Source organism: Humulus lupulus, chromosome 6 (assembly GCF_963169125.1).
Source record: "Humulus lupulus chromosome 6, drHumLupu1.1, whole genome shotgun sequence".
NCBI lineage: Eukaryota > Viridiplantae > Streptophyta > Magnoliopsida > Rosales > Cannabaceae > Humulus > Humulus lupulus.
This window is the reverse complement of record NC_084798.1, coordinates 30,654,623-30,681,732: the sequence shown is the minus strand read 5'-3', so window position 1 is coordinate 30,681,732 and position 27,110 is coordinate 30,654,623. Positions and strand designations below refer to the sequence as shown.

The 27,110-nt window shown below is 37.9% G+C and overlaps 1 protein-coding gene across 1 annotated transcript; it reads left to right on the top strand.

Moving 5' to 3' along the window:
* Window positions 1-14,870: 14,870 nt before the first annotated feature.
* LOC133781995 (probable protein phosphatase 2C 9) lies at window positions 14,871-20,306 on the top strand. Its single transcript, XM_062221122.1, has 6 exons — window positions 14,871-15,226; window positions 15,471-15,560; window positions 16,462-16,701; window positions 16,937-17,213; window positions 19,497-19,651; window positions 19,760-20,306. Exons 2-6 carry the CDS (start codon window positions 15,522-15,524, stop codon window positions 19,898-19,900), a joined length of 852 nt encoding a protein of 283 aa, XP_062077106.1. The 5' UTR covers window positions 14,871-15,226; window positions 15,471-15,521; the 3' UTR covers window positions 19,901-20,306.
* Window positions 20,307-27,110: the final 6,804 nt, after the last annotated feature.

The following is a 27,110-nucleotide window of genomic DNA, read 5'->3' as shown; positions in this document are numbered from 1 at the left end:
TCATGGTGGTCACTCGTTCAAGGCACAGTAACGAAACGAATCAGCATGGTGGGCAGGAGGCTCACCATACCAATGTTTCTGACGAACAAAACCCAGAAATTTAGTAGCGACCGAGGAAACAACCGATGGGCCACGGCGACACTGGAAGTTCAGCACCTCTATCGTTGAATTCGAACCCAAATTATTTGACTGCGGTAGAGTTGGAGAACATGCAGTTGAGGATCCATGTAGCCAAAGCAAACAAGCAAATCAAGGAGGTCTTGGCTCGGCTACCCCCTCTTGCAACCGACATTAATGTCAGAAAGAGGCAAGGCGGGACTCATAAGTCCCGCTGGGATAGTCGACCCAGGCCCAGTCGATCGGTTAAAACCTCAACCCCGAGTTTTGACCCCATGTCGCACGATCACTAGGAAATCCCGTTTGATGGCTTTCCCAAGGATCGTCAGCGAGCCAGCCGGTCGATCAGAACCTCGACTCCGAGTTTAACACCACCGTCAAATGCACCCAGGAACGCCCATGGAAACCCACGTAGAGGGTCAAGGGAAAACTCACGAAGACGGCATGTCCTAACCGACCTCCCTGTATCGCGATCAGATTGCCAGATACAGGGCAGAGCGACCGCAAGCTAATTTGGTCCGACCTGATGGGACGAGAATCGCCTCACCAATTAGACATCCTCCGTCACCGATGAGGCATCCATCCCCACCTCGTTCTGCTCAAGACGTTCCTACCTACGGAAACAGTAGGAGGAATCCTCCTCCCGCTGCCCCCACTCGCGCCCGACGAGCACGCGGAAGTATCCCAGATCCTCATCCTCAACCGTAAGCCCTGAGTTTTTCTAATGGAAGCTATTGGACAGAAGGCCGTCGAAGTGACAGGACCAGCTCAGATTTGAGGAATCAAATGGGTTCAGCGACTGTTCTGCGAGATCGCCTGAATTCACAGAGGAGAAATCTAGCTCGTGATAGAGCAGTGGCACTCACCACGAGGGAAGTCCTTTCGAAGTGCGTGGTAATGGGAATGTTCCACAAAACCAGGCTCGAGCTTGGAGGGACAATAACCCGCCAAACGTGTACGATCGAATGGGAGCTGTTGAACAGCCCCAGGGAGCCAAGGACCCAACCCTCGAGAGGTTAGCCTAGATGGAGGAGCTGATTAAAAGACTCATATCAGAGAAGGAAAAAGACAAATATGACTTAGGGGACGAGCTCGAGCTCGAGCCCCCAACATTGCAGCAACACCATACCCGCCAGGCTTCAGGATGCCCCATTTATCAAAAGTCGATGGAGAAGGAGATCCATCCGACCACTTGGGAATGTTCAATACTCTGATGATGGCCCATAATGTCGGACCTGAGTTGAGGTGCTTGGTGTTCCCCTCGACTCTGGTTGGACTAGCTAGGTAATGGTTCAAGCAATACAAAAAGCATTCTATCAGCTCGTGGAAGAGCTTCTCCGCTGACTTCAAGAGGGCGTTCCAGGCTTCTCAGACGGCTCGGATCAAGGTAGATTCCCTTGCAAACATAAAGCAACAGGGCAGAGAGCCTCTGAAAGCTTATTTGAGTAGGTTCACCAATATTGTTGCGCGAGCTAGAGACGTGGATGAAAGTTCTAGGCTTATGGCGATGAGAACAGGAATCCTGGTTGAGGGTGACCTATGGAAATAAATCTAGAGAAAGGGCGTCAACACCGTGGATGAGTTCCTGAACAGGGCTCAAAGGTGGATCAACTTGGAAGAGGCGCGAGCTTCGGTTGCAGGAACCAGCCAAGTCCCTGCCCATCCCGTTGGAGCGGTAACGGACGTCGCAGCTACGGCTCAAATCGTTACCTAGAATAACCAAGGGGGAGGTAGCAAGAGGAAGGGGAGTGGTGAAGGCAGCCAAAATGGTTCGAAGAAAAACAAGCCCGTGGAGAAGTTCAAACCAATCTATGCGACTTATGTCGACCTCACGGATACTAGAGAGCGTATCTTCTTGGAAAATTCTACCCGCCTTCCGTGGAAAAAGCCGGAGCCTCTAAAAATTCATAGGGCAAAGAGAGACCCTTCAAAATTTTGTCGATTCCAAAACGACATTGGTCATAACATCGATGACTGCATGCATTTGAAGGATGAGATCGAAACACTCATCAAGGTCGGTCCTCTGGCTCAGTATGCCCGAAATCGAATCACTCCTAATCAGCTCACTGGGCAAAACATTCAATCAGCTTCGGAAGCCCCTGCAAATCAGACCGAAGCTCAGGTGAATCAGGATACCCCTCCACCGATAGCAGGGGGAGAGATAACAACCATCTCTAGAGGCCCTCATCTGGCAAGTACGAGCAGAGGTGCCCATAAGAGGTATATCAATGAGCTGAGGTCTCACAATGGAGTTGAGTTCGTCCCGGAGCAGCGTTTGTCTAAGCAGCAACGATTGGAGAAACAACCAATCAGCTTTACTGAAGAAGACGCTAGTCATGTCCAGTTCCCGCATAATGATCCTCTTGTCATAACCGTCCAGCTCGCCAATCGGAGAGTTAGGAGGACACTAGTGGATAATGGGAGTTTTGTGAACCTACTAGTCAAGTTCACACTGGAGAAAATGGGATTATCTGTGACCGAGCTGAAGGCAACCTCCATGACGCTGTATGGGCTTTCCAGCGAGGGATTGGCAGCTATCAGAACGATCGAGTTAGTGATAACCTTGGGTGAGGGACCACGAACTATTTCCAAGCTGCTCGAGTTTGTGGTCGTTGATTGTACAACTGCGTACAATGTAATCTTGGGAAGACCTACGCTGATGGCATTCGAAGCCATAACATATGTCCGCCACCTCGTGATCAAATTCCCCTCATCTACGGGAATATGTACTATCCGAGGTGATCAGCTTGCTGCCAGGGAATGCTATAGCATTTCCATGAAGGGAAAATCATAACCCGGGCAGCAGACGATGGTCGTACAGGACAGGGGCAAGGAATCCCAGGAAGTGAGAATTGATCCTGGGATGGAAGAACCTCAACAAGTTAGTGGCAGGGGTACCACCCCGAGTGATGATATTGATCCACGAATAGGCGAAGATAGGTCCGAGCTCCAGGCTATTGAAGAACTCGAAGAAGTAAACATCGATCCCAAAGATGCTTTGAGAGTGGTCAAGCTTGGGAAAAATCTTGACATTGAGAGAAAGGCGGAGCTGGTAAAATTTCTACAAGAAAATCTAAATGTTTTCGCCTGATCTCATGAAGACATGGTGTAATGACCCAACGTATTCTAGACTTTGAACCATTAAAAATACTTATACATAGACACTATTCTTAAGAAAACTTACATACAAAATAGTTATAACTTTATTAAAAACTGTAAAACCAAGGTTAAAATACATAAAATTCAGTTAGGATATGGGATCCCATTGTTTGAAAATAAAACATAACTTAAATTGTAAATAACTTTGTTACAAGATCAGATGCGGAAAAATACATATAAAGCATAATTGAAATGACTAAAAACAACTTCATCCTCGAATCGTTCACGCAGTCCACCGAATCCATTCTCCCTCAATACACAATCCCAAGCTGCCAAGAATCTTACCGCCGCCATAACTATTTTCCTGCACATATAAAATAAAGGAATGAGCCTAATGCCCAGCAAGGAAAATCTACTACAAGCATGAAACATATACATAAACATAAGCTATAAACATATAACATATGCTATAAACATATATCATAATTCTAATTCATGTACATGGTAACTATTGGGGTTTGCTAACTAAGCAACTATAAGCCTCAAAATACAATGAGGTTTGCTAGCTAAGCAACTATAAGCCCCAAAAACATAAAAGTATTGGGGTTTGCTATTTAAGCAACTATAAGCCCCAAATCATATATCATAACATATAAAAACATACTATAGCATAATCATATAAACATATAATACTATCCTATTTTCCTTACCAAATACCGGGATGTGAGAACAAGGGCGGGATTTTAGAACACTCCTAAAAACACTTAATAGAAAGGTGAGTATTCTAAAAGAAAGAGATGAAAAGGAATGAACTAAACCACCGAGAAGATACTTAGCGACAAGAAACCTCAAGTTCAAAGAACTTAGATGCCTAACCACGAATGAAAACAGCGAGTTAGGAATTAAGTAGAGAAAAACTATAAAAACTAATGAAACAAATAGAAATGAACTAGGAATAGGAATACCTCTGAATGCTCTATAACTGAACTACACCTTTATAGAAAATCACACTATTAATCTTACTTTCCAAGTGTTTATTAAGCTTAAAATGATAAAGCTTATAACCCCAACCCAAGTGTTTAACACTCTAAAGTAAACCTAGCATCTTGAAGACTCTGAACTCAGCTTGAAGAATGAAAGCAATGTCTGGGTACTAGGTCCTATTTATAGAGTTCAATAATGAAAAGATCTTCTTTTAGCTTGAATAAAAATAATGAATTTTTAATTGAAAAACATTTGAATAATCGTTTAGCAGAGGCTTAAGACTCAGTCAAAAGATTCTGAGGCTTATCAAGAGGTTATGGAATAAAATGAGCTCGGTTTCAAAACCATTCAAAAATAATATCCTAGAGCTGATATATCGCCCATGCTTATGTTCCCGAGGCTCGTCGAAGTGTTCGTGCGAAGTTACATGTTTTTTTTATTCCCCAAGTGGCGATATATCGCCCCCTAGAGTTGCGATATATCGGCATACGCTGAAATATTATACACGTAATTGCACTTTTTCAGCCTAATTTGAATTGAGTAAACAGCTTTGACTGAGTCCTATAACGATTTCAAAGCTGCTGGCAGACTCTGGGATTTTCAAATATTACTCTTAATAAACTATTCCTCAAAAATACTTAATTTCTTAATAAACATGCACATGACAAGTGTCATTATCTTATTGGGTCTATCTAAACCTTATAGTATAATAAATATCATCTTCATAATTAGCTATATTAATCAAACCTTAGGTTATAATTAATATTCTTAAACTATAGGTTAAATTTATAAAATCTATAAGTGTTGCTACGAGTGTCCAACTAAATCCCGGCTTGAACCAAAATCCACAGTAATAAACATACTATAACTACTACTAGCTATTACTATTTCTACTACTATCTAACTAGCTAAGTAAAGTTCTTTAGACTCTGCACATGGTAGGGATCAGCCTGAGTGTCATCATGCATGTAATGCCCCAAAATCCCTAATGCGGTTTAATGGATGGATTAGTAGGCTGGGAGGGCCATAATTGTTTTACTATGTCATTAAATGATTATATGCACGTTTATGTGAATTATATTATAATATGATGTTGAAGGCATGCATGTGGGTCCACATTTGATTGTAAGGGCATTTTGTTAATTTGGGCCGTTGAGGGCATATTTGTATATTTTGGTGCATGTTGTGATTTATAGATGAGATCCCATTATTATGTGGATATATTCGAGCTATTCCGCATGAGACGGTCTTAGGTTGCAAGTTAGCGGTTTTGTCATAACAGGGTCAATTAATGGGATATTGGGTAATGATAATGATTATTTGAGGATATATTGGGAGTTATTGAGATCAGGAGGAAATTCTGGGAGTTTTGACTATTTTGTCCCCAGGGGTGTTTTTGGGACCCTGAGCATTAGGATTTATTTGAGGTTACTTAAGCCTGAAGTAGTCTGTCAGAAAGAAACTTACGTTAAAACACCTTTCTCTTTCTTCCGTTAGTTCTTTGTACCGTTCGTGGCAATTTCAAAGTTCTAGGAGTCGGAATCAAGCGAGGATCGAGGCATAGCGATCCTAGGAAAGATTAGAAGCTTCTTTATTGAAGGATTTAGCGAGAAACAACCCAATCAAAGGTAATCCAAGCTTTAAGTTTTGAGTTTTAGAGTTTCTAAGCTTTGATTTGGATTTTGTGTGTTGATGAGTTTTTTATTCGTCTGAGCCTCGGGATTTGATGATTTTGGATCATTGGGATGTTTGGGAACTTTGATTTGTGGATTTGGAGATGTTTAAGTAAGTTTTTGGAGGGATTTAAAAGTGAGAAATCAGAGTTGTGGCAGGTTTCCTAGGTTGGGTCGCGGCCCAAGCTTGGTGCTGAGGACGATGGAATTTGTGTATGCTGGGGGCCGCGGCACTGGGTATGGTGCGCCGCGGTGCTTGCCCCTGGTGCTCCTGGTTTGGTTGGAGGCTGTTGCTCAAGGTTTTGGGGCCGCGGCTCATGAGGGTTTTTGAGACCAAATGAGTGTTTTGATCATGGGAACTCAACCTTAGGCCTCGAGATCGCTCCTACTACTCGGTTTAGTGGAATTCGATGTCCCGGAGGCTAGGTCTTGGTTCAGGAAACTTTGTTATTCTTTTTATTGATGGAATCCTATATTTGGTTATGACTAGGTAACCGCTAAGGAACTAAAGTCGAATCGTTCTTTTACTCATTCTCGCTCGAATCAGAGGTAAGGAAATTGCACCCTGTATATATGACATGCGTGATTATTTTGGAGGCATGTTGAATGTTAAATTTGGACGTTGATTGCATATTAAATGCTTAGCAAATCTTGCTGACTTGTGAATGGCACTGACTTACTAGTCAGAATTCGCAATGGTGTCAAATCTGTCTGTGAAGCTGTGACTTACTAGTCAAGTTCACAACGGTTTGAGCACTGGTCGTGTGCTACTGACCTAAGAGTCAAAATAGGCATAAGCGTCACGAACGCAGAGCCGATAAAAGATTAGATCTAATCGATATCAGCGTTGAATGACTCATAAGGAGAATTAATGCTGGACCGACCCTAAGTTCGATGAAAATTATAAGCGCTTGACTAGTCTATGCCTAGTTACTCAAAGCTAGGGCCAAAGGCCTAGGTGACTGCTTTGTCACATGGCTAAGGGAGCAGTACCCACAGTAGTAACTCTATGGTCACTCAGTAGGTTTATGTTGGTGACTACTTCACCAGATACCTATCTCGTATAAGCTAGTGAAAGGATCACCTATTTATAAAGGCCAGGTGACCCTATCGTCACATGGCTAATGGGAACGAAACCCACCTTAGTGACTTTTACAACTGTCACTTCTCTATTTTGGACTGAAAGTCCTAGATGATTATTATGATCATTGTTTGATATTATATTCATGCAATATTGTGTTTTCTTGCCGGGCTTTGGCTCATGGGTGCTATGTGGTGCAGGTAAAGGGAAAGAAAAGATCACCCAGCCTTGAGTGGAGAGCTTAGGTGGTGATGTGTACATATGCGGCCGCTTGACCACCACGGCCAAGGAGTTCTCAAGGGAACTAGAGGGTTTACCCTATTTTTTCCGCTTAGATCGGCGGGTTGTAAATTTCAAACTGTAATGACCATTTTTTGTTGTAAATAACTTGTAAACGTTTTTATGGGCCCATGAACAGTTTTATGTTTTAAATAAAATATATCATTTCCTTTTGATTGGTTTTCCACCTTAACCTATTAAAAACACCTAAAAGCACATTTTTAACCAAAGAACTCAGTTAGCGAGTTAAATTCACGATTCAAAGTTCACCGTAACTGTCTTGGGGTAACCAGGGCATTACAATGCATACCTTTAACGTGGACAAAAGCATGCCTACGAAATCCCAGAAACAGAGGCGTCTGGGTACAACCCGAGCTGAGGCCCCGGAAAAAGAAGTAGCTCAGCTTTTAAAATGCAGTTTTATTCGCGAGGCTAAATATCTGATTTGGGTCGCCAATCCTGTCTTGGTCCCAAAGCCAAATGGAAAATGGCGGACTTGCATCAATTTCTCTTATTTGAACAAAGTCTGTCTCAAGGATTGTTTCCCCTTGCCAAGGATTGACCAATTGGTGGATGCCACCGCGGGGCATGAGCTCATGTCCTTCATGGACGCATACTCAGGATATAACCAGATCGCTATGAACCCCGTGGACCAGGAGCATACTAGATTTATGACTCCAACCAATGTTTACTGTTATAAGGTCATGCCCTTCGGGCTAAAGAACGCTGGGGCGACCTACCAGAGATTGGTCAACAGAATGTTCGCCGATAAGATCGAGAAAAACATGGAAGTGTATGTTGATGATATGCTGGTCAAGTAAAAAACTGTCGATAACCATGTCCCCGATCTAAGGGAATTTTTTGAGATCCTAAGGAGGTATAGTATAAGATTAAACCCCCAGAAGTGTACTTTCGGAGTGGCATCAAGAAAATTTTTGGGGTTCATAGTCAACACCAGAGGGATAGAGGCGAACCTCGACAAAATCAGATCGCTGCTAGAAATGCCTTCGCCCAAGTCGCATAAAGATGTCCAAGGTCTGACAGGAAGAGTGGCAACCCTTAATTGATTTATTTCTAAGTCCATTGACAAGTGTTTGCCATTCTATAACTTGCTCCGGGGAAACAAAAAGTTTGAATGGACTGAGGAGTGCGAGCAGGCATTCCTCGATCTAAAAACACATTTGGCCGAGCCACCAGTATTATCTAAACCAACAGCAGGGGAGCCCATTTTTCTGTATTTAGCTGTTACAGAAAATGCAGCAGTGCCGTGCTGGTCCAGGAAGACGACCGAGTTCAAAAGCCAGTATATTATATAAGCAAAAGACTTCTCGGAGCTGAATCACGGTATCCCTTAATGGAAAAGTTGGCGTTCTCCCTAATTACGGCCTCCAGGAAGCTTAGGCCATATTTCCAATCCCATCCAATTCACGTCATGACCGATCAGCCTTTAAGGCAGATACTGCAGAAACCTGAGGCATCGGGACGTCTATTGAAATGGGCAATCGAGCTCAGCCAGTTCAAAGTACTGTACGTACCACAGACTATGATCAAAATCCAAGCCCTGGCTGATTTCATGGCTGAATGTACTGGATTCCAAGAGGAGCCCTTGAGAGAACCCGTGGAGGAATTGTGGAGAATCTTCGTGGATGGCTCATCTAACGAGAACGGGTCCAGAGCAGGGATCATTTTGATATCTCTAGAAGGTCACCGTTTCCACTCCACGCTAAGGTTCGGGTTCGAGGCGTCCAACAATGAAGCTGAATATGAAACTTTATTGGCCGAGCTTAGAGTGGCGAAAGAGTTGAAGGCTAGGGTCATCCAATGCTACAGCGATTCCCAGCTCGTGGTAAACCAAGTATCTGGAGAATATCAAGCGTGGGGGACCAAGATGGCGGCTTACCTAGCTAAAGTGAAGAAGGAGCTGTCTGAGTTTGAATATGGCTTAGTCGAGCAGATCCCTCGCGAGCAGAACGCCAATGCCGACGCTTTAGCTAGACTCGCTACCTCCAAGGAAGCTGAGACTTTGAGCATAGTACCGGTAGAATTCTTGGAGAATCCGAGCGTGGTAGAAAGTACGATGGAGGTCGGGATGATCGATACATGACCTGGATGGTTTTTACCCTTTTTCCCTTTGTTTTTGGGATGTTTTGGTTGTGACACCGCATTTGCTTTGGAAGTCTCTTTATTAGACCCCTCCACAAGTTTATCTCTACATATCGATTCCTCTTCGATTTGAATATGTTTTTGGATTTCCTCCAAAGAATAATCCTCATTTTTATGAAGGATTCTTTTCCTATAGCTCTTCCAAGTTGGTGGTAATTTAGCCACTATAGCACCAACTTGAAAGGCTTCGGGAAGCTCAATCTTTAGCACTTTCAATTTGTTAACAATAATTTTCAATTCATGTATTTGAGGAAGCATGGGTTTATTACCAAAAAAATTGAAATCAAAATATTGCGATATCAAAAACATTTTGGTACCTTCCTCTTCCGCCTTGAATTTTGTTTCAAGTGCATCCCATATCTCCTTTGCCGATTTGATCTTGATGTAGAGGTCATAGAGCCTATTGGAAAGGGTATTGAGGCTATGGCCCCTACAAAGGAGATTGTCCTCCTCCCTCTTCCTTCTTTTCTCCACCACCTCGGGAGTGTCTTTGTCGGATGGTGTTGGGAGAGGTTCTAGAGTGGATTCTAGAATGTAGGCGATTTTGAGAGTGGTTAAAAGAAACCTCACCTTGTCTTGCCATCTAGTGAAATTGGACCCATCAAACCTATCCAATCTCACCAGGTCTTGATTCATAATCTTGATGGTCTCACCTTCCATTGAAACAAACTAGGGTAAACTTTTGAATGTTAGGAAAAATTATTTTGCCTCAATGGAAATTGATAATAATATTACAACTCTAGACAATATTTTACAAATAAATATAGATTGATTGAATAAGGTTACAACTCTATAACTGAAAATACAAATAAACTAAAGAACAACAAGAAGAGAAGAAGAATAGAATAGTGAAAAATACAACTCAAGCAAAATATTACAAGTAAAGTAAAAGTGTTTGAAATAAAGAAAAGAAGATTACAACTCAAAACAAGAAATACAAATAAACAAAAGAGAAGAATATGAAGATGAAGAGAAATATAATAGAATGAAAGAACAAACAAACTAAATAGAAACAACTCTCACTCACACTACCAAAGTGAAGAGTGTTGGGGATCACCAACTTGAACAAGGTTTGAAACCTTTGCCCAAAAGCTTATTTCCCCCTAACTCAAGCACTAAGGGATCTCTCAAAGATTATAGGAAATGCTTTCTGGAATTATCAATCCTCAAGGTGTTTCTAGCTAAGTGCTCTAATGGATAGAAATGTTGTGTCTTACAAGTGAGAATTAGGCTCCTATTTATAGAGTTTTGAGACACCCTTTGAATTTCAAATTCCACCAACCCCCATGGCTATTACCAATGATTAATTGGATGTTTTATGGAATTAAAATAGATATTTCGGAGTTACTTGGCTGTTGGAAACGTTCAAAATTGGATAAAAACCGAAGTTGGGAAATGTTGCCAGCTACGTGGGCCGCAGCCTGGCAAATAGGCATCAGGCCCTCAGTGTAAATATGCTACTTGGGTTGCGGCCCCTGTTTCAGGCGCCGCGGCCCTTAGTCATTTTCCAGCAACCAATTTTTCTAATTTTCCAAAACGTTCCAAATTTATTCCCACTTGATTTTGTAACTTCCATACACAATATGGGAGTTAAAATCACATCTCTATCAGCCATTTCTCATATGACTTTAAGAAATTCATCTAAATATTGTGTAACAACAAATCTACACAATAATGGGTGATATTTGAAAGTTACAAATTTGTTACACCAAATATGTTACATATTTGAATATATCTCATATATCTAAATATTGTAACTCTCTAGTATATGTTACAAAATGTGACACTCTTTGTCACATTTATTTAATCTAAAACATTATATTATATTATAATATAATATAATATAATATTACATTATATTATAAAATAATATAACAACGGGTGCTCTATGGTGCAGGTAAAAGCAAGATAGAGTTGGACCAGCAATGAGTTGGAGGGATTTGAAGCGGCATGTACATATTCGGCCTGCTTGGCCATCACGGTCAAGTTATATTGAGGAACTTAGAACATTAATTCAGTTTTGCTGCTTAGGTCAGCTATTTTTGTAATGTTTAATATAAATATATTTTGTTTATAAACTTTTGGGATTATGTGTATATATTCAAACATTTTAATGAAAAGTTTAATTTTATTGAACATATTTTTTAGTACCTAAACCATAGTTTAATTTAATTACACTTTTGAGTTCAAATGACTCGCTTATCGAGTTAAGCACTATTTTAAACACACTGTGTAACAATCCTAGATTAGTAGGACGTTATAGATTTTTTCATTGGCATTCCACCTGGTAGTCACATGGCTAAATCTTCAAATCTTTCTTCAAACTCTTAATGAAAGCACCAAAATGTTGACTGTCTTTTTCGCTATCAACTAATTAGATAAAAAACTTAAAGAAAATGTAAGAAGAACACATGGATTTTATGTGGTTCAGGTTATTAATTAACCCTAGTCCACGAGTCACTTGTATTAGGATTTGGGAAGCTTGGGGATCTCAAGCTTTTATGGAGTTCAGACAGCGTTTTAGTAATGCACTGAATTCAATTAGGGATCCTTTACAAAGTGTACCCTAGCCCTACTTATAGAAGGCCAAGGACAATTAATTCTCTTAAGGGGGATTTAATACAAACATTGTCCCTTAATGGAGTCTTAACAACTAATAAATACACAATCACATAGTTAAGAAGCTGGTGGGCCCATGCATATCTCCTTGGGCCCATTTAAAAGGTTACAACCCACAACTTTATAGGGTAACACGTCCCTGACAGTGTCACGAGGTAGCTGCATGCTTTGCCATGTCAGGTGGCTTCGTGAGACATCCTGCTTGTCGTTTGTACGGACTCGACACTACGACTTGGGTAACAATAACATGTCAGATAGCTGCTTGTGGTCCAAGGTCACTGAGCTTGACACCTGACACTACATTCCAGGCCCCGAGGATGGTCCTCGCAGACCTTGATGACTTGAATTGAAATGACCTGGAGGACATCGTAATCATAGTCCTCGAGACGTAGCCCTCCTCGGGGACATACTTCTCCCAAGGCGATGCACGATTAACATGGGTAAGACCTTCTTTCCGAGGAGCTCTAGGCTAACTCAGAGGGCTTCATTACCTTCTGCGAAGCTCAATTACTCCTTAATGACTGCCATGTGTCACTTAGAGAAAATATAGACAACAACTTATAATAATAATAATTAATCAAGTAATAAAACATGTAAACAACACAATTTGATTGAACAAAATGATTTCTACTACTTTGTTGATAATGAATAAATTACATAAAAAATGTGGTTTTATAAGGGCATAAAATCCAACAATAATAACCTAGAACCCATGCTAACAACCTCACCAAAAACCATGCTCACAACCTTCGCTTTTCTGTCGTCATGAGCTAAACCTAGAACACATGCTAACAGCCTTATCCTCGATATCGTTCAGATCTGCCTAGCCAGCGTCATCATTCAATGGTGGAGGAAGTTGTCATCCGATCACATCGTCGATCTTCGATAGTCAGTAGCAACATCAGATCGCAAACCTAGATTCCTTGCAAAACCAAATTTGCCCTCTACAACTCGCGTCCTGCATTGAGCTCTGTCATCTCACCACCGAACCCAGAGGACGAAGCCCCTTCGTGACCATCAGTGTCTCCTCTCGTCACCGTCAACAACTTTCATTGAATGCAAAAGAAGGGGAACGAAGATGAACAGAGGAAGATGGGAAGATCGAGAGTTGGTTTTTTTTTTTTAGTTAAAAACCCTAAATTATTTTTTAATGTTTTAAATTTATGTTTTGTTTTTCTTAATATAATTAAATTTATTTTTTTAATTATTTGACACGTGACCCAATAACATGTCGCCATGTGTGTCATTATTGACATTTAATGGGCTTAGTTGACATTAATAACAAAAAGGGCTAGGGTGCAACGAAACAATAACAGAAGGGAGTTTTGCGATCAAATTTTTTGATTGGGGAGTTAAGTGTGAAATTTGCAAAAGAATAAATGATTTTGTCACAAATATCCCAAAAAAAATATATAGATTTTTCTTACATTGTTGAACAACAAAATTTGTACCTCCATTATGACTACAATTATTTAAACTAATCTCTATACATTTTTTGCCACCTATCATGCTTATATATAAGAAAATAGACAAAATTTGAAATGAGGAGGCTATCTTATATTATTAAATTTTGAGGGGAAACTATTTTTCTTAATTGAAAGATATTTTTCTAAAAAAATTTGACAAGTGTAGAACGATTTTAAAAAAAATAAAAAAATCAGGGGCGTTGTACCATTCTAGCAGATTGCTTCATGTATGTATATAAACAAAGAACTTTTTGTCGAAAGTATTCACATCTATCTAAGGTTTAAACTGGTGAATGCGTAAAGCCCGTATCCTTATTCATTCCATGTGTGATCCTAATAGGTTATAAAAAAAAGTTCGATAAAAATGTGAAGATTAAATTATTTCTTTTTTATTTTATGGAAAACAAAAACCTACCAAAATCGAATTCAATGTAATTAATTGGAAAAAAGAATTTGGTAAACCATTCAAAAGTCCAATATTTTGTTTTTCACCTTTGACCACCCTCCTTGCTTCTCACACAAAAAAAGAATTCCATTGAGCCTTATAGACTGAAATGTTGTTTCACATTCTTGAAACATCTACAACTTTGCTAAACTTGTATTTTCCAAAATTGCTTAAAAAAAAACTTCAAAATTGTAAGCATGAATCTTATGATGCTACAAGTTATGGTATAAATATAATATAACATAACATTTTAAATCCAAAGAGTCAAAGAAAGGGGGAGAAAGGAATAAATAAAGGAAGGGAATTCAAAAGGTGACTATCCATACCATAACTACTTTTTCATTTATGGTACGGTTTACCCAATTTATTAAATCAACACTTCAATTATAATATTATTTCTTTTTATATTTTTAAAAGGCTAAAATAATACAATTAAATTTGGGATGAGTTTGCGGTGTTCAATTAGGTTTTGATCTACACCATTAAATTTAAAATAAAAACACTTGTCATTATTATATAATTTTTTAAACAAGTTATCTTGAATTTTTTAATTACTATCCTCTTTTTAATATTTTCTAAAAACAAAATTCTTTTTTTAACAGAGTTGAAAAAAAAAAGCATGGGGTGAGAATATTACTTTGGAAAAGAGAAACGGACTAACCAAGGTTTCTAGCAAAATAAAAATAAAAATAATAAATAATTAAAAACAAAAAAGAAGTGGCTGACTTTGTAAAGAAAAGGCAGCAAGGTCGTCTGTGGGTGACCCCACGGAAGGGCAAGAGAGAAAGAGACAGAGGAGAGAGAGAAGACCAAACCTAACCAAGGGCCAAATTCATTAGATCAAATCTATGAAACCTCAAAAACATAAACAGCTGTAATAATCAAACAAAACAGTGTCAGTAAAACTAAAATCATAATTTTTTTAATTATTATTATTAAAAAAAAAACAAACAAAAAAAACCAAAAAACACAAAACTGCAAAGTCAATAAGGGCAAGCTCTGCCTTTTGGCAGCCATTCCTTGCCTTTCAAAGACTTCGACCCAAACAAAAACTAAGAACGGTTACACAACCATTTCATATACACATCTCTACATATTACTTTTTTTTTTTTTTTATATTTTTAAGTTTCTTGTTTGGTTTTTGTTTTTTAAATATAATTAATAAATTTTTATGTCTTAGTGGTGGTTGTATATATAATTATCTCTGTAGTTGTTCTCTCTCAAAGAGAAAGAGTCAAAAATCGATAATTCAAGTCTTCTGCAGCTCTGTTTCTGGAAAAATTAGTAGATTGGTGGATCGGTAAGTAAATTTCTTGACAACCCATTTGCTGATTAAATCTTTTGTGGTGTTTTTGTTTATGTTAATTTTTTTTAATATTACTTTTTGATGATGGGCTGTTTCTATTTTATGATCAGAGTTTTTTTCTTTGATGTTTGTTATTTGTGGATATGCAGAAGAGTTGTCTTTTTTTTTTTCAGTTGGGTATTTTTTTCTTTTTCTTTATTTTATTAAGCTTTTTATTATTATTATTTTTGGGTTGCAGAAGTGGTCGATGTTGAATAATATAGGGGGTGCTTGAGGTGGGTTGAATTTTATGGATAATCTATGTTGCTTCAATTCTGTCTATTCTCAGGTGAGACTATATAAACCCTTTTCACTTTTGTGTTCTTACTTTTGCTTTGTATATTTATATTATTCCTTGAATATTTGGGGGTGTTTCCTCTTATTCTTTAATATATTTTAGGAGAGTTTGATTGTTGTATCATGTTATTTTGTGATTCTCTTATAATATTCAAGCCTAATTTTAGGCAAGTTCAAATTTGTGCATTTTATGTATGTGTTTACCACGTTTGACTTGTCTTCCCTTTGTTTTTTTTACCACATAGAGTGCTCCTACTTGGGGAATTTTTTTAACATATTCAAGAGAGATTGGCATGATATCTATGGAACATCATCTATAACATGTTCCTCTTTTCGCCGCGATTTTGAAAATTCGAAGTGAAATTAATGCTTATGGTAAAATATGTTTAGAAATTCTTAGAAGGTAATGATGGTGCTCGCCGTCCTTGTTCGAATGTTCAAGCAAATGAATTGATGGAAAGTTTCAAGTGATTGCTGAATTGTTTTCAATGGATATGGTGAACGAGCCCGCCAGATTTAGGAACATGTCTTCAACTCAAGTGTGTTTCTGCCTGTAGAGTTCATGTTACTGCTGCTCTAGCTTGTTTCTTTTGTTTCGACTTCTCTTTTTGGTGTCTTCGGATGAATGAGATTCCTGAACCAATTATATCTCCTACAATTACCACCCATACCAGTGCGGGTCGTGACTGATAATTGAACTCTTAGGACAGTCTAGAGCATTTCAAGTTTTTTTTTTTGGTTCTTTTCTGTGTTAAATTCTTTTTTAATGTATATATATTATTTATTTTTATTTTTGGGTATTGTTGCATTTTTTTTCCCTTTTGATGATGGCAATATGCTGCAACTTTTTATGCATTTTGTTTTCATTTCCCCAATTTTACTATTCATGGCAGGTCGTTGGTGGACGGTCTTCATGTAGCTCTGGGAAGGGCAGGAGCCATCAGGCCTCAGTCAAGTATGGCTTCAGCCTGGTTAAAGGAAAAGCAAATCATCCCATGGAAGACTATCATGTTGCCAAATTTATTCAAATGCAAGGACATGAACTTGGACTGTTTGCTATATATGATGGGCATTTGGGAGATAGTGTACCTGCTTATCTACAGAAGAACTTATTTTCTAATATCTTAAAGGATGTGAGTCATTGGCTTAATCTTTTTATTAATTCTTCATATAAATTATTTGCTATTTTTTTGAGGGATATTTTGGTGCATGGTTTGGTTGGTAGTGAACATTGCCACAGCTATTAATCATATTGTAGAAGGCGTTTTTTTTTTCTTATAAGATTATTATACTTTTTTTAATGGAAAATTTGGAACTATACAAGCGAATGAAGGGATACTTATACATAGGTTTTCTAATGAATTACAGGAAGAGTTCTGGACCGATCCCAACAGGTCCATTTCTAAGGCCTATGAGAGAACAGACCAGGCTATTCTTTCTCACAGCCCTGACTTGGGACGAGGAGGATCCACAGCAGTTACTGCCATTTTGATAGACAACCGAAAGTTGTGGATTGCCAATGTTGGAGACTCACGAGCAGTTCTCTCAAAGAAGGGACAGGCAGTCCAGATGACCATTGATCATGAACCCAACACTGAACGTGGTAGCATTGAGAACCGAGGAGGTTTCGTCTCAAACATGCCAGGTTCTTTGACTAATCCAGAGGTCTTTGGCATATGTTCATGTTAGTACGTTCCTTGCATTTCATGGGGAGGAATAAAATACTCATTGCAAAACTATATTGGCCCTTGGCCCATGCATTCTTTTAAATTATCAAAAAATTTATAGAGGTGCTCTATCTAGCCTCGATCTATATTTTAGATTAAGAATAGCTTAGTCTGTGTTGAATTATTATGTCACTTAGAATTAGTGAGGGCCTAAAATGAATATATTTTCCCATCATTTTTTTTGTTTTCTCTCCAGATTTTTCAAAAAAAAAATATTGAATTGCCTTTTATGTTAATCTCTCTTCCCTATGTCCCTACATTCTTTAGTCCAATCTTGAGCTAGCCTGCATGAGGTTTTTTACTATTTTATTTTTTCTGTTTACCAATAACTGTTTTCAACACCATAGTTCTTAGTTTTGTTGGTTCATTGTTTTCTTTATTTGGAGTTGATGTAATCCATCGGGGTGCCTTTTTTTTTGGTCCTTTTATTAGAATTGGAGTTTCATTTTATCATCTTGAGGGAATAAGTTTAATCTCTAGGAAAACCTACAGGGATATTTGTATGATTCACTTATAAAAAGTGGGTTTTGTTTTTGCAAAATGAAATAATTGAATATACAGCACTTCAGATGGATAATAAGATTTTCTGCAGCTGAGGCCTCTCATAATGGGAGAGAATATAAAAAAGGGTGGCGACTATACTCTAGTAGGATAAATTTACATTAGCTAAACCTAACTAAAATATAATGACGGCAATTGGTACGAATGATAAAAAATTATGAGCGCATTTTAACATGCGTAACTTGCACTAATCTGTTGTTTAAGTGGTAAGAAAATTGCAATCTGTTAAACTGTTTGTATGATGATTAAAATTTATTTGGAAGCATCATCTCTTCTATGCATGTTTGGCAAGTACTATGTCTGTATTAGATATGTGTTTATTGCTGCAACAAAATCTGGTCAAGTCTGTTGTTCAATTTTTATTTTTGCATTAATGTTTTCAACTATATCTAAATTTCAAGTGATTTCACTTAACCTACCAATGGCTTGTTTTTCAATCTGTGTTGGATTATATTGAGATGTCTTTGTTCCTTTTATGTGTTAAACAAGTTCTTGTGTTTCTTATTATTGATGTGGCACATAAACTGCGAGAAGGAATTTGAAGATTTAAATGAAAAAATTTTAGCACCAGGAACCATACTAATATTATTTAAAATTTATAGACAGACATGTTGGTTTTCATCCTATAAATCTGTCTTTCATGTTGTATTTGCTCTAAGAAACTAACATCTGATTTGGATTGCCAGTTGCAAGGTTATTACTCTGCATAAAAAGTCACCCACTTTGGTGGTTGCTACATGATCCAGTTTTGCGTTTTGCTGCATTAACTTCAAATGAAACTCATTTTGTTTCTGATTCATTTCCAACTCCTCGTTTTTTTAATTTTTTTTATTTTTATTTGATAAACAGTTAAGTTAGTAGTTAGCCATTTGTTAAATCAGCTCAGCTAAGGTTTGAATCCCAGACCTTAAACTCACAACACATTTTACTTGAGCTAGACTAGAGTATTTCAAACTCTTTTACTGACTATGAAAGAACTAACTTTTATTAATATGTTTTCTTTTTCATTTTTGAGCTACACTCGAATATTTCAATCTCTTCGTTCGACTCGATATCTCAATTATGCATTTTAGTTATCTAGCTTGATTTTTAAATGCCATAGCAAGGACTATGTTATATCTTTTCTTCAGAGAATTGTCACTATGCCTTTGCTAAGATGGCCAAGTAAATACGAAACCAAAAGCGGAAGTTTTGCATGATCTCATTTCCAGTTGTCTTATACTCATTTCTGCAATTAAGTTTGTCTTCTAAGAGCTCCCCTTTCAAAAGAAATAATGAATGATCTATTTTACGAAAAATACTGACTCTAATTACTTTTTTTTTCCTTCTCTTGCTTGAACACTGATAGTAATTGAATGACAGTGTAATTCTTAGCATAGTGTTGTTGATCACCTTAGTTTTGGTGGTTGATTTTTCTGTTATTGGTTTTGAATCCATGGTTCTGTTTTTTGATTTATGACTTTAAATTCCAAGAGCTTTCTACTAGTTAAGTGAAACTAACAGCTGCATGTGTGTGGGCTAATATTTGTTGATTCAAGAATTCCCAGTGATACCAACGGAGTACTTGTATGAAATCTTAGTTTGATTCAGCTCATCATCTGTTTTAGCCATTCATGTTTTTATGTTGCCTACATTATCAGGAGATGTTGCAAGAGTCAATGGACAGCTGGCAGTTTCTCGAGCATTCGGAGACAAGAATCTCAAGTCACACTTGCGTTCAGATCCCGACATAAAATCTGCAGATATCAACTCAGACACTGACTTTCTTATCCTTGCAAGTGATGGTTTATGGAAGGTAATCATCCTTATCCTCCCTCAACTTCTCTCATGATCAATTTTCTTAAGTTCATGCTTGCCTTCTTGCAACAATCTTCGACATGTCGTTCATTCGTTTGAAACTCAGGTTATGTCTAACCAAGAGGCAGTTGATGTCGCCAGAAAGACCAAAGATCCACAAAGGGCAGCGAAACAATTAGCAGCGGAGGCACTAAACAAAGACAGCAAAGATGACATATCGATCATTGTTGTTCGTTTCAAGGGGTGAAAGTCAACGAAAATATACTATTTACTAAAGTTTCTGAAATTTGTTTTCTGGGGGCGGTTTTTGCGTCGATCGCAATGTTACGTGCCAACCTCGGACTGGAAACTCTCTAAAGAAAATCAAGCATAAGTTTGGAATTTGCTTCCAAAGAAGTAGGCTATATATATTTGTTTGCAATCTTTTTATTTTTCTTGGCCTTGTAAAATTGTACTTGTTGCTTATAGTTTGTGCGGTTTTATATTTACTTTAATTTATTTGTCGTGTAGATACACATACCATCATTTGTCTTCTTCTGTAATTTGCTATATGACTTCGAAGTACTGTGGAGTCAGTCAACCGTGCAACTTATATAATTTATGCTTGTAGTGGAGACATGTTTTTATATGATATACCAAAACATTTCCCTTTATGAGGGTGACTACTAGCGTATGAAGACCGGTATAGATGAAAAGTAATGTTAGGGATACTTTCAATTCACATACAAAAACAACAATATGTTTATGAGAAGTTTATGGGAGATTCTCACATTGTGTGGTTATAAATAATGAAACATTATGTGGATGTTTTGTACATAAATTATTACTCACACGAATAGATGTTGTCATGTTGCATTAAATAGCAGGAGCTGATATATATATATATATATGTGTGTGTGTGTGTGTGTGAATAGAGTTATAAAGGATAATTAGAGATTTATGCTCAATAATACCGGAAGAATTCTAATGAGGTTAAATGAGGGCTTGCAAAGGTTTTTCTTTTCTTTTGAAAAAGTGACTAAATCACCAAGAATGAAAATAAGATAACAAAGATATGGAGGGATTATTTATATCCATTCATCTCATTGTCTACCCAAAAGACATACAAATTATTCTATCAGAGAAAGACAACTAATAAAAAGAAAGATGGCTCAAAGTTTAGACCAAAAAAACTATACAAAAATTAACAGAACAAAATAGAAGATCGAGCACTTGAGCCCTCAAAACACCTACAACATAAATTAATAAATAAAAGCGGATTAGCACACTAAATAATGATAATGATTATATTAATGATATGAATTTTTTTTATATTGGAAGAAATATCTTCCCAAATTATTATTTTAATGAAAATACTAAAATTTATTTGTGAAGTCCCAAAGTTGAAGGTGTCATCATTAGAACTAATATGTTTATTATATGCATCCTTGAATCGCAGATAAGACACCTATTCCACCAAACCAACAAAATAAGAAAAAGAATTGCCTAAAAAGGCACAAGAAAAGCTTGAGAAGACATAAAATTAACATTTATCTGCGAAATTCTTAAAGTTGAAGGTGTCACTATTAAATCTAATTTGTTCATTTATGTCCAACTGTAGGGTCAAGCAAACAAATGCCAATACAACAAGTGCTTTGGTACATACTATTAGTTTCTCATTTGATTCAATTTTCTTATAATATTGAATATGTCAAAAATTTAACATGGCATGCAAACTAGAGAATATGTTAAAAAATTTAAATTGTGATTATATTTAATGACACATTATAGTGTGCATGTTTTATATGTAAATTGGGAGTGTCCAGAGCATTACTCATACAAATACAAATAGATGTTGTCCTGTTGCTATTTGATATATATATATATATATATACTAATAGTGATAAAGAAGAATTAGAATTGTGTGCTCTATAATACTAAAAGAATACCAATGAGGTTAAATGAGGGCTTGCAAGGGTTACATGTACATACTATTAGTTTCTTGTTTGATTTAACTGAAATGTTGAATATATTAAAATTTTAATATGGCAAACTAGAGAATAGAATAATGTAAATTTATGCATCTATCTTACTCACTTGCTTGGAAGAAAATGGATTGGAAATGGCCTAGTTTTTGAGAATCAACTTAGGAATATTCATTTAGGTATTTTAATTGATGAAAGTAAAGTGCATATATCTCTTAGTGGTAAATATAGTTGTTGGCCTATTATGTATTTTATCTATATTTCACTTTCATGGTTGTGTATGAAGATGAACTTTATTATGTTGATCTTGTTGATATGAAAAGTTAAACAACTTGATAATAATATTTGTCTACCTAACTTCTCTTATTGATAATTTAAGTAAATTGTGATATGAATGTCTTAATGCTTATGATGCCTACAATTTTGATGTGAACCCTTAATGATTTTCCTATATATGAAAATCTATTTAGATTTAGTGTCAAACGGTATAAAACATATTTTATTTGCAATGAGAAATACTTGAAACACTCCTGAAAAATTAGTTATATGAGACACAAAAACTAGCCTTGCAATCGTGTGTTCCAAAAAAAAAATTGTAAAATTTTTTATTGGCTATCTTAATAGACAATATTATTTAAAAGTGTGTGGAGGTTCAATCTTTAATGTTGGTATATATGAAAGGTATGTTTAATTTATATATTGTGTTCATATTGCCAAAGTCAAAGAGCTAATTATTTATTTAAAAATGATTTTCTTTTATAAATAAATAAATTGTTTTCTTGTCTTAATTCTTTTTTTTTTTTAAGAATCGAATTGTGAAATTTTCATGTGATTCATTCGATCATAAAATGATTTTTTCAACTGAAAAGTTTATTTTTAGAAATATTTTCTTTAAATAAAATGAATATTTCATCGTTTAGAATTAAAGACTTTTGTGCAAATAAAAGATGTTTTATTTAGATTATTTATTCTGTGCATATATGATCTTTTTTACAGATTATGAGATTAAATAGGAAATGATTCAAAATCCAATTAGTCAAAAAATTTGTTCTAATGAAATTGGACTATCAGTGTGTCCAAATACACAATTTGTCAAGACAGTTTCCCAATTTGTCAAGACAGAATCTTGCAGACATGCATAATTTTATAAATAAAGAATTTGTGCAATTCTTTCTTTAATGTTTGTAGATTTCGTGGACTGCTTTGATTATCGTCCAAACGTGACATTCCCTAAGCGGTGGTTGTAGGATAAATCAAGCGGTCGATTCCACAATGAGGCAAATAAACAAAGTTAACAATAAATAGAGTTAAGAGATAAATAATATGATAAAATTAGAACATGTGATATTTTTGTAGTTTTTTGAGTTTAAAGATTACAAATAAAGTGAAGATAAATATATGATGTAACAAAATGTAACAAGTAGGAAGGAGTTTATTTGGATCTTTGATTCACAAAAATTATACAAATGAAAAGTTCACATCCCAACTATTTATTTGGAAGATTTAGCATTGAAGTACAAATATATTTCACAAAAATGTATTTTAATGATTAATATTCTTTACCATGGAAGTATGAGATAAATCTTATGAAAAATCAAAAAATGATATTATATCATTGTTAATAATGCAATAAAATATTGGACATAAAACCTAACATAATATTACTTTTACTATTTATAAATTATATAGAAAGAACATGACTAATTCTATATAAATTTAACATAAGTAAATATATATAAATGAGATGTAGAAAATGATAAAGATATTATTTATATTTTTTTTTACTAATTTGATAATACATAGAAAGTTTTGACAAAATCTATATACTATTAGTAAATATAAATAGAGATAATAAGATGAAGAAAAAGAGATGAAATAAAATAAATCACTCGAGTATATAAACATGAAGCACATAGAGAATCAAAATATCAAATAAAGGCATAGTGCATATATGATCTCCTAACATTTCTAAGAAAGTTAACCTATTATGTTAAATATTCTCATAAAATTCTAGAGATAAAATATGAGAATTGAGACTAAAATCTAGTAAAGTTTTAATACCTAAATATTACATATCAAACTATGAAAATGAGCTTATATTTATAAAGCTTAAAAATGGACTAAAATGTAAAAAAAAAAAAAAAAAAGTTTGGGGGTTTACAAAAGAAACAGTAATATTAATAATAAATCTGATTTGTTAAAAATTATTATTATTAATATTGTTATCCTTATGTTATTATTACTATTATTGTTTGGATGTTGTTTGTTTTGAAGTTTTTGCATTGCAGGTACACCACATGGATGATAGAGCAGTTGCTGATGAGTTGGCTGAAGTTGACTGACGTGTGGCAGGTGGCTGGCAGCTGAGTAGGTACTGACGAATTGAGAAGAGCCACTTGGCGCGCGCACATGAGCTGAAGATGGATCAGGCGAACTGGGTCGGGTCGCAGAGTGGGACGGGCGCTCGGGGTTCCGGCTAGGGCTGTAGGGAGCAGGTGGACGCGTGGCATGGTCGAAGGCTGCCAAATGGCAAGCGGGTATGAGGCCACATGTCAGTGGACCCACGGGAGAGAGAAAAAAGAAAGGCTAGGCCAAATAGAATTTTGGCCAGTTTTATGGGCTTCTCTTGGGCCTTTTCTCTTAAAAATGCTATATTCTCCTTTTCTTCTTTCAATTTTCATTCTTTCTTTCTCCCTTCTTTTATTTATGCCAAGATACATTTCGGGTATATTTGGCATATATGTGGCATGTGTATGGTGCTTCATTATTATTTGGTTATGCTAGATGTTATCCCTGTTTCTTCCAAAATGTACGGATCCACACTCTAAGTTTATGGGCCGTCTTCTAGGGAGTTAAAGCCCAGATTAGGCCCAGTAGACGAAGAGGAAATGAATATTGGCAGCCCAAGTCTCGGTAAGGCCCAAAGGGCATCTAGAAATAGAAGCCAGGACCATCGCCAGGCATGTTACATAAACCCGGGACCGCGTACCAGGATGTCTCTCGAGATGCAATAAGAGAGGTCGTGGCTCCCAAGTCCGAGATTAGGCCGGGATCGATGTAGATGAACCCGGGTCCTAGTAAACGAACCAGGACCCTGGTAAATGAAGAGGCATGTTGGTAAACGGACTTGGATCGGATGGCCGAGTTTGGCGTGATAAAGTATCCATGATACTGACATCACCCCAAAAAGTGTGGAACTATGTCCCCAGAATTAACCTGCAGAGGAGGTTACATCGGGAATGTACGTCGTCAGTTCAGAACTGTACTGCCACTACACTGACAAATCCAGTCCCCCGAATCCTGCTCGTAGCCCATAACACCCAGATTGGAGCAACAGTTTGTCGCGAGTCTTATGGGTGGTTATGTTTGGGCTGGCCCAATGGGCCTTGGTTAATATATGTTTTATATTTCAATTCATTGTATTAAGCCTCCATCAGAGAGCAAATAATATTTACACCCTTATTGGGCTCGGATTAGTCCGGCCCAAGCCCAGTGCACTCGCTTGCCTATAAATATGAACAGTGGTGCATTGAGAAAAAAAAAATATTTCTCTTGTAAGCAATTACTCTGCTCAAACTTGTAGAAAACACCATTGTCAAAAGCTCTCTAAGCTCTAATACAACTGACTCATGGACTAAGGCTCATTAACGCTCCAACCACGTAAAAACCTTGCTTGCAAATTCTAAATCCTTTCTTCTTAAGCTCTCTTATCTTTCGTAATTCTAGTTGCCGAAAAACTTGATAAACATTTTGGTGCTTTCATTGAGAGCTGAAGAAAGCTTGAGTTGATCTCAAACATCTACAACAATGGTGAACACAAGACACACCACTTTCGATCCTACTAACCAAGAACAAGGCAATGGAGAGCCATTGCCCAGCCAACCTCTTCCTCAAAACCAACCTGAGGACATACCTTATCAGACACCCCAGCCTGGCGAGTCATAGAACTATGAGGGCGGGGCGGATTATGAGGAAGATTACTACGAGGAAGAGGAGGGAAATGAGGGGGAATACCATGATCTCGAAGCTAAGGATCCAGCGATCCTAGAGGAAGTAGACCCCAACCAGGAGGACCCGAAGGTGACCAAACTAAGACAACAAGTCCTGGATCAAGAGGCCAAGATTGCCGAACAAAAAGAAGCCACTCGACAGATGCAAAAATCCCTCCAGGCCCTGCAAGCTTTCAAAGCTGCCCAAGGATTGGCGACCAGTCCTCCAGTTGTTCCGCCTACAGGAACACAACCGCCTGCTCCGCAAGCTAGGAATAACGTGCTCGAAAATGCGAGGCCGATTCCTCCCCCAGGACCCTGAACAGGGCCCGACTAACCCGACCCAAGAGAAAGGGAAGGCCAAAGCAGCCAACCCTGAGGGAAAAGCAAACCCCTAGAGGAAAATTCCCCGTCCACAAAGTAGGGACCAACCCCCCGCCGCTCCCTAGGAAAGAGAAGGTGTGTTCCATTCCAGGACAGGACCACCCGATCAATCCGCAAGGGACGTGCCCGCAAGGTACCAGGCCCCGGTCTGCCCAAAGGCAGACTGGACGAGAACAGTTTTTCCGTCCAAGCGCCTCCGTGAATAAAGATCACCGAGGATGCCAGCATGACGACGAGCCGAACTCCCTTAGCTTAGGGGACGATACGTCCCATATAGACCTGCGCGACGGGCTGAATGCTTGTAAGGAGCGGACCCGCAAGGAAAAGATCTCCCCACGAGGAGGCAACTTGAGAAATAATATCAACGACAGAAGGAACGAGAGAGTTCCCCTGGATGACGGCATGGCCAGACAGTTCATGGAACAGCTGGCCGCCTTAAAAAAGGTCACGGACCGTTTGGTCCGCAAACAGGAGGGAGGAGAGTACGACTCTGAAGAAGAGGAAAAGGAGCCATGGGACAAGCACATCCTGGATGTGGTGCTCCCGAAAGGGTTCAAAATGCTGAATCTACCCGCCTACACTGGGAACACCGACCCCGGAGACCATCTATCAAGCTATAATCAGTTAATGACTGTAGCCCACGTCTGCGACAACGGCAAGTGCCTCTGCTTTTTTATTACTCTAGATAGACCTGTTGAGGAATGGTAGAAGAGGCTCAAGCCAGGATCCATCCAATCCTACGACTGCAGTCGGCGTTCCGCAAACAATTTTTGGCCACATGAGGATGGATATGCAAATCAGCGCCTTCGTCAACATCAAGCAGCTCCCCATGGAGACTGTGAGGGCCTACATCCAACGTTTCACGGAGGAAGCCTCAAAAACCAAGGTGGACGATGGACAGCGCCTGGTGGCCCTACAATCTAGAATCCAGGCCGGGTCTCCCCTTTGGGATGACATGCATCGCTATAAGGCGGCCACCCTCGAAGAATTCATAAGGAGGGCACAAGGCTTTATCAATTGGGAGGAGGCCCAAATTTAGGCATTCGGATGGCAGCCGGCCCCCCAACCAAGTGCCCAGACCCTTCTGGCATAAGGGGTGCAATATCCAACCCCGCAGTAC